The sequence below is a fragment of the Dasypus novemcinctus genome, chromosome 7 (genome assembly GCF_030445035.2).
Source record: "Dasypus novemcinctus isolate mDasNov1 chromosome 7, mDasNov1.1.hap2, whole genome shotgun sequence".
Classification (NCBI taxonomy): Eukaryota; Metazoa; Chordata; class Mammalia; order Cingulata; family Dasypodidae; genus Dasypus; species Dasypus novemcinctus.
In genome coordinates this window covers 91,124,169-91,136,769 of record NC_080679.1, presented here as the reverse complement: position 1 = coordinate 91,136,769, position 12,601 = coordinate 91,124,169, and the positions used below count along the sequence as shown (strand labels likewise).

The following is a 12,601-nucleotide window of genomic DNA, read 5'->3' as shown; positions in this document are numbered from 1 at the left end:
CAGAAGAATGAAGTCAGACCCCACCTCAAACCACACACAAAAATCAATTCAAAAGAGATCAAGGACCTAAATATAAAAACTAAAACTATAATACTCTTAGAAGATAACATAGTGGCAAATCTTCATCACCTGGGATTTGGCAATGGATTCTTGAATTTGACATCAGAAACATGAGCAACAAAAGGCACAAATAAATTTGATTACAATCAAAGGTAAAAACTTTTGTGCCTCAAGGGAAATGATCAAGAAAGAAAAAAGACAACCTATGGAATAGGAGAAAATAGTTTTAACCCATGAATTGGATAAGGGCTTAAAATCCTGAATATATGAAGAACTTTTATAACGCAACAACATAAAGACAACCCAATTTAAAAAAGGGTAAAGGACTTGAATAGACATTTCTCCAAAGAAGATATACAAATAACCAATAAACACATGAAAAGATGCTCAATATTATTAACCATAGGGAAGTGCAAATCAAAGCCACAAAGAAATTAGAACTGTAGTGCATTCTCTTGTTGAGAATATAAAATGGTGCAGCCACTGTGGAAAGCAATATGGCAGTTCTTCAAAAAGTTGAATATAGAATTACCATATGACCTAGCAATCCCATTTCTAGGTATATATAATATTCTAGCTATCTCACCAACAGAGAGCGAAAACAGGTATTTCCCTCTTGTACATCAATGTTTATAGCAACATTATTTGCAATAGCTTTTGGCTATTGGAAACAACCTAAGTGTCCATCAACAGAGGAACTGATAAACAAAATGTACATAAACATAATGGAATATTATTCAGCCACAAGAAAGAATGAAGTTATGACACATGCTGCAACATGGAAGAAGCTTGAAAACATTCTCAATGAAATAAGCAAGGCATATAAGGACAAAAATTGTATGATAACACTTAATAAGAGATGACTAGAAATAGCAAATTCACAGAGATAGTGGATTAGAGGCAATTTAGGAGATGGAGTGAAGAAGGGGAAGTGTTTGCAAAATTAAAAAAATAATAATAAAATTACATGATTTTAGGAAGTCCAGATGTTTTAATGTAAAAGGAATACCTTAAGCATATTGTCATGAATACCATATAGTACCATATAATTGTGTATTGTCTTTCCCAGTCTCAGTCAAAATAAATGGGTCTTCCTTTTTATCTGAATGTTTTCCCCCTTCTGAGTCAATATATTAAGTCATAGCAACAGCAGCAGCTAGTATTAATTTCATGAACACAGTGAGCAATTAAATACTATAAAATCCTCTGTGAATATCTGAACTAGGAAGCCGTCTAAGGAACAATATGGAAAATTACAGTCATGTATGAATAAGATAGCTTAAAATACAGCATAGATATCATTTTATGCGTTTGTGGATATAAATATTTTAAGGATACATTAAGTGTAGAAAGTGTTTCCTCTGATATTGTTTATCCTAACACATTACAGAAGGCTTTGTTCACCACCTCTCCTGCCAAACAATTTAGGATTTTTCTTTTACCTTTCTCTGTCTTTTGCTGACTGCTCAGCCATTATTTTCTTCAGTTCTTCTAGACGCTGAAGATCTCTCATTTCCATTTCTTTCCACTTCTGTTCCTTTTTAGCCCAGTATTTTCTTATCTATTATATAAATGTTACAAAAAAAGTTAAATTAACAACAAATATATAAAAACAAAGCAAGGAGAAAAGTTACAAAAACATTATCTATTGGTTCATAAAGCAAAAATTGAATTTAAATGGCATTTCATTTCTATTTCTTAGATCTGCCTATAATATATTGGTAACAGAAAAATAAATTAAAACATGAAGATACACGTCCTGAGGAACTGCAAGGTGTAAGAAATTCTGAAGTGGAAATGTAACTTTGCTGAGACCTAAGGTTTTAATCTATGGCTAAGATAATTGACTTTCAATGAACCACAATAAAAGCATGTTATTGTCTCTAAACTATATGATCTACCTGTTACTCAAGAATATTTTTATCCTCTATGGTAATGCAGTCATTAACAACTATAGCATTAAAGCTATTTTTACTTTAAAAGCCTGAGTTTATTTATGCTAATGGACAGCAGGATGTTGAAAGCATTATGAGGCAGGAGATAGGTGGGAGGAAGGAGGAAAAGAAAAAAATCAGCAGGGGTATGGTACATAGTAGTTCTGACTTCTGTGGTAAAATAAAGGTCAAGCTTACTTATCAAGTTCAAAAAGGTGAGAGCAATGCTCTTACTAGGCATGTTTTCCTTCTCTGTAAATGGAGGCAGAATGAGAAAGCAGGAAGCCTATGAGTGCTGTTTTCATGGGGCTAAACCATTGTTCCTATTACCTCAGTGCAGAAGTAACTGCTGTGGTGGGGCAATGGAAGACATCCTTTTATTTGATGAGGCCCATTCAACTACTCTAGCTAGCAATATCGTGCCTGACTCAAGAGACCAGATCTAGGTGGTGGGAAGCAGAGTACCTCCGTGGGGAAAGGTCTACTGTAGAGGATGGTTTAGCCTCACCCCTGACAGGGCATTTCCTCTTTTGAGAGGTGAATATGCAAAGCTCAATGGTTTCTTGACTCCTCCTCTCTGTAGCAACAAGGTCTCTGATTCCTGGGGAAACCAGAAGAAGTGTCCCCAACCACCAGGGCCACAGCCACAGCCACAACTCTGCACCAGGGCCTGAAAACTAGCATCCAGTATAGTGACACCTCTTCAATGCTTAAGGAATAACTGGATGAGCTCAATGCAGTGACAACTCTTGAGATAGTCAAGATCTGAACCCAGGGGCAACAGAGATGACGCTAAGTAGGTAGCAGCAACAAAGGTGGGAAAGGGGGTGAGAAAAGGGCAGAGGAGAAACACTGACTGATGAGGCATATTCCAGAGCCCTAACTGCTAAATGCGAGGGCATTCTGTTAACAGTGGATGTGGAAGTGTTAGTGATTATCTGGGGATCATAAGCCATAAATTATTTTATTCTTTATACTTTCTGCATTACTTTATTTTGCAATGAATATATATCTCTTTCATAATCAGAAAAAATAAACTACTTTAAAACTAAAAATTTTTAAAAAACAGATATTGAACTAAAGACCATTTTTCTCTGGCTTCTATAACAGACCAGTATCTTTGCTTACTCCCCACACCGGCAAGTCAGAGGGCCTTTTGCATACAATCCCTTGACTACAGGCAGACCAACTCCAGATTGCTGGCATCCTCAGACTGCGGGTACTTCTTGGTGTACTGGCCTGTGCAGGTACTAGAACTGTGCTAGCAACTGAGGCTTTTTGGAATCTCAAGACCAATTCTTTCCATCCTTGACTCTCTCTGGTACCCTCAGCCATTGCTGTAGTGCAAGTGTCTTTGTTGGCCATCTGCATGTTCTCTTATGATTTACTTCTTCCCTGTGGTTTCTACTGAGCTCTCTGGAACAACTCTGTCATCCTACATAAAATCCTCTACATTCTCAACCTTCAGAATACTATCTCCTTGTGTTCACTGAAATTCTCTTGAGTGAGGAATATGCACCCTCCGATGTCCCATGTGCCATAATGCCAGGGAATGGTTTGGACATTTTTCTCATTCTTAACTTGTTCAGACCACTACAACATCCCTCTCATGTACAATTCCTTCTTCCTTTGCTGTTTATACTATTTAACGATATAACCCTCTACCTGTCCTTATCATTAGCATGTGTTGATTTCCAAGTAACTCCAAAATATTCATCAAGAATCTGGATACTCCAGTCATAGCCTTTGCCAGCACAACTCCTCTCATCTTCCTCAGCAACTTCAACATCTGTCTGAATGCCCTTCCCACCTTCTAATTTTATTTTCATGAATTCCTCCATTCCAGTGAACTGGAGGAATTCTCCACCAGGAGATGATATTATCAGGAACAGTTCCAACTCTGAAATTGTTAGTTATAGCAATCCATTCTATGACCAGGACTGCCCCTCTTCATCTGCTACTCTGACGGTATAATGTTCTTCCTCTAGTATAGCCCTAATCACAATGCTTCACTGATGAGTATAGTTGTTTCTTTCCCATCTAGATTGAAGAAATTGTGGTTGATTTATTTTGGCACTTCCAGGAACAATTAAAATGTCTAGAACATAGTATATATGTAATAAATATTTGATTGATTGATTACTTTACCAAAAACCTCTTCTCTATGTTAAGTTCCCTACCTGCTCCTACTACTTTGCTATCATCAGAGGAAACAGAAGCTCTATAAGTTACCTTCCTTGATGACCTGCCTCTCAGAGGAAGAGGCATCTTTCCTTCTGTCCAAGACTAATCCCTAAGCTGTACTCCAGATCCCATTCCCCAATTCTACCTTCTTCAGAATTTTACTCTTTCATATACCCTCTCCTGTTCCCAGTACCTTCAACCTCTTGGTCTTTGCTATTTCCTTACTCTCACATGAAAAAAAAAGTCTGAAATCTCTCCCATTACCAAAAAGACCTTCTCTTGAACCCAAGAAGTAACACTGTACCCTCCTTCTTGCTCTTTTCAGTAAGCATCTTAGAATACTTGCTATTCTCTAACTGCCCATCTCTTATTTTATTCCTCACCATGGTATTTCTATCTCTGATCCTCTAAATTCCCTACTCTTATCTGTGGCCCCTGAATGATAAAATCAAACAGATACTTTTCAATCTTTATTTTACTTGATGTCTCTGTGTATTTGATTTTATTAACCTTTATCTATAGTCACAAGACACTACTGACTTTATCATTCATTTGTTCAACAAAATAATTTATTGAGCATATGCTCTAAGTCAGGTACTGTACTTGGGATTCAGTGGTTTAAAGAGAGGTAGAATCCCTGCCTCATGAAGCTGGGACTTTCTAGAAAAGGAGAGACCATAAATGAGCAAACGAATGAACAGGATGTTACAGATTAAGTTCTAAGAAGGAAATAAACAGGTAATGATCTAGAAAAATTGGGTAGAACTTTTCAAAGGTATATTTAAAGAAATGGCATTTGGATAAAAGTCGGAAATACAAGTGAGGCAGCCATGGAAAGCTCCATGGTGGGGGGAGAGCATACAGGAAGAGAGAGCTGTAGGTATAGTAGCATTGAATGGGAAAGGCCCTACATGTGTTAGGAATTGGGATGAGGCCAACACAGCTGGAGGAGCTGGTGTGACTAGAGGGAAAATAAGGAGTTAGCAGAAGCTAGATGATAGGGTCAGGATTTAGTTCTGGAAACAAGGAAAAGGCACTGAAGAGTTGAAATGATCTGACTTAAAATTTTAAAAGATCTCTCCAGTTGCTAAGTTGAGAGTGGATAGAAGAGAAACCAAGAAGAAACAAGGAAACAAGAGAGAAGGATATAGCAAAAATGGTTACTTGGACTCAGAAAATGGAGTGAATTGTCCAGGTCTGAGTTGTGCTTTTGAGTGGAATCAGAATATGCCTTGAGGGACTGGATATGAGGATTGAAGGAGAGATGAATCAGGGTTTTTGTTTGAGCAACTGGTTGGTAGTTGTACCAATAACTGAGGTGGAAGACTGGGAAAATAACAGGTTTGGAAGTCTAAGGCAATTGAAAGCTCAGTTTTGGACATATAAGAGTTAACAGACCTAAAAACCACTAAGGGAAGATGTCAAATAAGCATCTGGACATCTGGAGGTACAACGGTGGCTCAGAGGAGAATTCTGGGCTGAAGGTCTAAATTAAAGAGGTGTCTACTTAAAATGGGTTTTGGTACCATGAGACTGGATGAAATCTCTAGGGTGAGAATGTGAGCAGAAGAAAGAAGGTGACCATGAACTTTTAGGTTAATCTGCCCTTTTCACAGTTATCTCATTTAGAATGACTTCCTTTCTGTTCTGCATTTTTTTTCATACTCTCCCTGTGGGATCATCACAAATGCTCCCTCCTCTTTGAAATTTCCTCTGAACACTCCAGGAAAACTGGTAGCTCAATCCTTGGCACACCAATGACCCCTTACTCCTAGTTTATTACATTCCTTTCTTTGCCCTTCCTTGTATTCCTTGGTTCTTTTTCATGAGGCTCTGAAATTAGTTTGAGAATTTCCTACAAGCTTGGAATGCTCTTCCCTGCTGCCTTTTTGCCTAGTAAATCCCTCCTGTTCATCCTTTAAAATTCATGTTCAGCATTGTCTTCTTATTCTTACCCCCTCCTTCCTACAGACAGAACTGGATGTACCTTGTAGTGTACTATTTATGTATCCTTATCATAGAACTTTCCATGTTGATCTGCTTTATTCATCTTTGTATCTCTAAGACCTTGTATAGTGTCTGACACATAAAAGAGCTTAACTGACCATTATTAGTGATGTGGATGCTTCTTTTGGTGTCTGGGAACCAAGACACCAAGCATGGGAACCAAGCTAGAAGTTTTAGTTGCAGGATGGTAAAAGGTGAACTGAGCACTTCCATAAGGACAGTTCCATTTACTTCTCATCAACTAATAGGAGCAAGAAGTGTGAATCAAGTATTATTCACATATTTGTAATCCTCAAATTAAAGTCAAGGCTAAGGGTATTCCACTAGCCCTTTGGTACATTAGTTGAGATACAGATTTTAGATATATTGCTTTTTAGACTTTTGGCATGATCCTAAAAATTTCCCCATGATAGGGAAAATCAGAAAATTAGTACACAGTATAAAAGTTTAATTTAAACAATGTCTCTTGATTTCCAGATGAGGTTTTTAGAAAAAGCTTGCTTTTCTGGAAAACAAAAACAAACCCTCATTATCCCTCATCTCCTCTTACTACCCCTGTAAAGAATAAAATACAGGATATTACTCTTTCACAGTCCCACAGTTTGTTCATTTTGGTAAAGTTGAGATAGTAAAAATGTAAATAAACTGAAGAAACTATTCTCCATATAGATTTATGAGCCAAATCTAAAGCTCTGTTAGTTTTCAGAGGGTTTAAGATCACTTTTATATCCAACTTTACTTTTGTAATCTTCCAAACAATTTGTTTCTTATTGAAAACTTCACTAGTAAGTGTGATGTTTATGGTATTAAAGTACATCAAAGTTTAATTTTAAAAACTTGGACTAATAGTATACAACCATTAAATTATATTTTTTCACTCTTATTCCAGTCTATGACCCACTGTAATTTAGCATGAAATAAGAATTTCTTGTTTACTCATAGAAAGCAGAAAGTTAGTACTAAAGCATTATAATAAGAAAACATTTTGGTCTATGATTTCAAGATATCTGTGTGATGCTGAATCTTTGAACAAATAGATTTCTATACCTTGCTCCTAGTTCATTATCTCAAAGGTTTTAATGACTTAATCAGGAAGAGGTCATCACACTTGAGCAGACACACAAAACACAAGAAAAAAGAACTTCAAAATACAAATTCCCTTCCCCATAATCCATGGAAAGAATGCATAATTTTATTCCATTTGCCAGATTCTACTTTACTTAGGCAATTCCTTGCATCTTAAAGTTTTCCTCTCTACTTTTGTCCTGGGATAAGCACCCCCACAGAAAATATCCGTGGTGTTTTATATAAAAGCATAACAGTGCTTTTTAAGAGAAAAGCATTCATTTTTTTTACTTAAACTTTTTTCCGTTCATTTTATTTAGATCAATGATGGTGACTATATCACATAAAAGCACCATCAATTGAAGTATGACTCCTCTTGTTATATAATCAGTTTGACAATCACCTATATTTTGCCACATAACTTTCACACATTTGTGTGAACCTTTAAAGGTAAGGAACATGCCTTATACTGTAATATTTATTTGTATCTAGTATTGCATCTTGCAGAAGAAAGATGTAAGATATATGTATGTTAAGCTGATTCAGTGAAAAAGAATATAGAAAGACAGTACTGTATAAAATACTTTCCTTATATCAACTTATAAATCCTAAACTTTAAATAAAGCATCCAGATAGACAATAACCACACAACTTTTCATTCAGTGAGCCAGTGCATTCTATTATCTGGGAGTGTGGAGATGTACTTAATCCTGACAGAACATGAGAACATGGTTCTTCAAATTGCCTGTGGGTGACAAATAAAATGTATTTTGTATTAGTGATGACACTTAGTCACCCCTACTTTCAAAACTGGTCAGCCAAAATTCTCTCTTTTATCCTTATGGTATAGCTCTCTATAGGCTTCAACCTAGGATTTGCTTAAGCTTATACATAAAAATCTGACTCTTCAGGCAAACATTTGGCTCTATATTCTTTATGCAAAGATGGGAAAATTTTCTCCACGGTTAAGAAATCAAAGATATGTCTTTGATTTTCAAAATAGAAAGTCAGCTTTGCCATCATCCTTTCTGGTTAATTGAGATAAATAGACCTCTCTCAATCCATAAGTCAGACTATTTGTATTTCAGCTCATCAGTGCTCTAAACTTTAATTTTTTTGTTACCAGTCTCCAAGTAGATAAGTTCATGCATTCTGGTAGGAGAGTAAATTGTCGTATTCTTTCTTAAGAATAAATAAGCAAATAACTAGCAAAAACCTTAAGAATTAAGAAATAAGCTTTTAAGAATAAAAAGGAAGGGGGAGTGGATGTGGCTCAAGTGGTTGAGCACCTGCCATCCACATGGGAGGTCCCAGGTTTGGTTCCACGTGCCTCCTGGAAAAAAAAAAACAAAACAACAAATCAGGGAAGCCCATGTGACTTACTGGTTGAATGCCATCTTCCCAAATACCTGGTCCAGGCCCCCAGTACTTAAAAAAAAAAAAAAAAAAAGATAGGGACATAGGCAAAGATTTATACTCACATACAGATATATTCATCATAGCCTTAGAAAAGTCAAAACTGGGGAACCACCAGCATAACTATCCAAAATGGGATAGTGGTTTAAAAAAAATGCAATTTCACATAATGAAACACTACACAACCACTCAAGATTGTGTGGTAGGAAAATGGTATGCATCTGTTGATCAATTAAATATCATCAATTAAAATAATATGTGCCATATGATTAAAGTTAAGTTAAAATCCCTGTGTATATAGAAAAAAGAATGTAAGGACATTGTTAAAAATTTCCTTTTGGTAGTACTTTAGGATTTTGGGTGATTTCATTGTGTGTCTTGTGTGCTTGTTTTATATTTTCTTAACTATCTACAATGTATATACAATACTTTATAATTACAAAACTATGTTTTTTAAAGGTCAGTTCAAGAAAACTAATTTTCAGAAGGAACATTTAAGAGATATGACTATTACCTATCTCTGAAATCTCCAATTTCTGTCCGTGTATCAAGTGAGGTGATAAGACTACTGTATATATCTGTATATAACATTTTCACTTTCTAGTACCTTGCATGTGACATCACTTTGACTTTCTATAGAAAATTTTCACAGAGCAATGATTTAGCTTTATGTCATAGGACTTAAAAAGGTTGATTCAATATCAGAAGGGGAATGATTTAGGATCCTTTTGTAAAACTTCTATTGAAAACACTATCCATTGGGTACATCCCCCCTCCCCCTGGTGACGTGGTGACATCTCCTGATGTGCTGGTATATTATTAATTATTAGCAAAAAGGAGTTAACTGCTTCCTTTTAAGTTTAACCATGTTCGAATACAACAATATTCTTTTTTCTAGGTTTTCTAATATATTTTTATTCTCTTAATTTCTTATTTCTTGTTCTTGTACTGATTCTCTATTTTAATGATTCCTAATAGGAACCAAGTGGCATGCTTAAAATTAGGATAAATTGAGAAGAACGCAATAAGGGGACAATCAGTAAAGGAGAGTTGGAATGCAGGACAATTACAAGGAATTGTTCAACACCAGGGCTGCTCTATCACCTCTAAGCCTGAGGGTGATCCCAGGGATAGAGAAGGCTGTGTGGAAAAGACCACTTGACAGGAGCTGAGACCTTTGTCAGCATAACCCTATAGGGGAAGGAGCCAAAGGAACAGCTATCCCAACCTCCCTCTCCTTCCTCCCCTCCACTGTTATACGTCGGCTGAACCCAACCAGAAGCCAGCGGGCAAGGGAGCCTGTTGATGTGGTCCCCACGTCACACAAATGACATCCATCTGCTCTGGGCCACAAAGCATATTAAAAAGTAGATAAGAAAGATGAAAGGGAAAAGGGAAACTATTCAGCACAATAGTACTAATGCCTTTTTATTATAAATTATATGGAAGAAGATGATGTCTATGAGCATAAATAAGTAACATTAAGCCCTTTTAGGTAGTGTTCAGTTTGTTCACTTATGGGAGCATTTTTCCATAGCAGAAATGTCTAATCAAATTAACAACAAACTACCCTCTGCTGTGATGTAGTCTTATGTCCTTAAAATATGAGCCAAGAAAGTGCTCTGGAGAAAATACATTAGTTATCTCCTTTTAATTGAAATGCCAAGTGGATTAAAAATAACTGTCAGGTCTTCCTTAGGAGGAAGGTCTATTTCAGTGTGGGCATTGAAATATTACTTAATGATCATGTCATATGTTGATACTGCTAAAATGAATTTATCTTTAATCTTGTTTAATTTCTCTCTTTTCACTACCCATTAAGAAGGGAGTATATGTACTGAGGATGTTGTATTTCAAAGCCTATAGAGTCAGGGAAAGTGAAAAGTAATCAAACCTCAGAGCCATTCAATCATGACTTCTCAGAGCTGAAGTGATTTTAACAATCATATAATCCAAACATTTCATTTTACAATTGAGGAAGCCAAATCCTACAGAGTCTATATAAATTGACCAAGGTCACCCACCTTGATAAGGCCTCCTAGTCTGGTGTATTTTCCTCAATACCTCAATATCTAAGTATGCTTCTTACTGCTCATTCATTAAATTCATTCATTCAATCAATATGTATTGAGTGCCTTGTGCCAGGCACTGGGGGTAAAGCAATAAAGAAAATAGACAAATTCTCTTTTACATGGAGGCTTATCTCTAAAAAGGGAGGAGAAGACAGTCAATGAATACATAAATAAATGTTGGGGGTGAGAAATGCTAAGAAAAAATAAAAAAATGGAAATGGCTAGAGTGACAGGGAAGAAGGATGTTACTTTAAATTGAATTATGAAGAAAGGTCTCTCTGATAAGATGACATTTGATCAGGATCCTGAATGAAGTGAAGGGGTAAGTGATGCAGCTATCTTGGAGGAGAATGTTCCAGGCACAGGGAATGGCTAGTGAAAATGTGCTAACATAAGTGTGTGCTAGGTACATTGGAGGAGGAGGAAGTAGGTTATTATGACTAAGGAGAATGAACCAGGGGGAAAGTGGTAGGAAATGAGGCTTTAGGAGGAATACTGAGAGGAAACTCATGCAGGGCTTTATATGTCTGATTAGGACTTTGGATTTTATCCTGCGTGAGATGGAAAGTGCTAGGGTGTTTTCAGCCGAGGATGACATGATCTGACATGGATTTTAAACAAATCTCCCTGGCTGCTGCATGGAAAACAGACTTGGGATGGGAATAGAAAAGGTAGAGGCATCAAAATTGCTTAGGAAAGTAGGAGGCCACTATAATATTCGTGGTTGTATTTTAAAGGTAGGGTCTCCTATCCATGCCAATAGATAAGGGTATGGTGATTGGGTAAAAGGGGGAAACAAGGAATCAAAGATGATACCAAGGTTTTTGGCATGAGCGCTGGAAGAAGAGAGTTTACATTTGTCAAAAAAAGAGGAACATTGAGGAAGGAATATATTTGGAGGGAAAAGGAAGAGTGGGTATATTAGATTTGAGATGTCTATTAGAAATCCAAGTGGAGATGTTGAATAGGCAATTGGATATATGAGTTGCAGTTCAAGAAAGAGATCCAACTGATATCAAATGGTATTTGTCACATATAAATGTTATATAAAACTGTACTGGCCTGTTGGAATCATGAGAAGGAGAAACCAACGAGATAGAAAAATACAGAATGGCTTTCTAGAATCAAACAATTCCATTTTCCAAAGAGGAGGCTATGATCAACTCCATGATAATAGGTCAAGTAAGATGTGGCCTGACTATTCAGGCCTAGAGATCACTGACAATCTTGACAAGCACAGCTTTGCTGGAGTGACAGAGACAAAATGGTTCAAGGGATAACAGGAAGGGAGAACCTGGAGATAGTGTGTACAGGCCATAGAATGGTGAGATTTTTTGAAGGGGCAAATGTGGAGTTGAGGCGGAGTATTTTTTTATATGGAAGTCATACCGGCATATTTGTAGATTAAGAGGAAAGAGCTACAAGAAAAGAGTGAAATGATGGTAGGAGAAAGATTGGATGATCTAGAATGGAGAGAGAGAGTAGGATCTAGTGCTTGTGGCAGAGTTGGCCTTAGCAAGGAGTACGAACACTTCACAGATCATAAAAGGAGGGAAGGTGGGGTGCGTGGGTACAGGTCTTGGGAGGCTGGTAGATTTGATGTTGGAAGTATGTGGAAATCCTCTTTGTCTTCTGAATTAAGTCCATACCAGCTAAAAGATGACAAAAAAGTAATTTTCTTCAGGCTACTTATTAAAAGAATGGCAATGAAGAAGGTATTTTTTATCTGTTTATTATATATCTTATACTTTATTTTTCAACTTTGATCAAACTAAAATGGTCTGATTTCTCGTATTGTGTTTAGCCATAGGGATTGATTAACCCAGTGAGAGAAATCTATAGAGAATATTAAGAAGGGCAGGA

The 12,601-nt window shown here is 36.6% G+C and overlaps 1 protein-coding gene across 3 annotated transcripts in view; it reads right to left on the bottom strand.

Moving 5' to 3' along the window:
- The window catches only part of CCDC148 (coiled-coil domain containing 148), a 266,519-nt gene that overhangs the window by 64,289 nt on the left and 189,629 nt on the right, over positions 1-12,601 (bottom strand). For all 3 annotated transcript variants that reach the window (XM_058300887.2, XM_071216424.1, XM_071216425.1), the window contains one exon: positions 1,503-1,621. In XM_058300887.2, the coding sequence (XP_058156870.1) occupies positions 1,503-1,621 (119 nt within the window). The remainder of the gene's footprint in view (positions 1-1,502; positions 1,622-12,601) is intronic.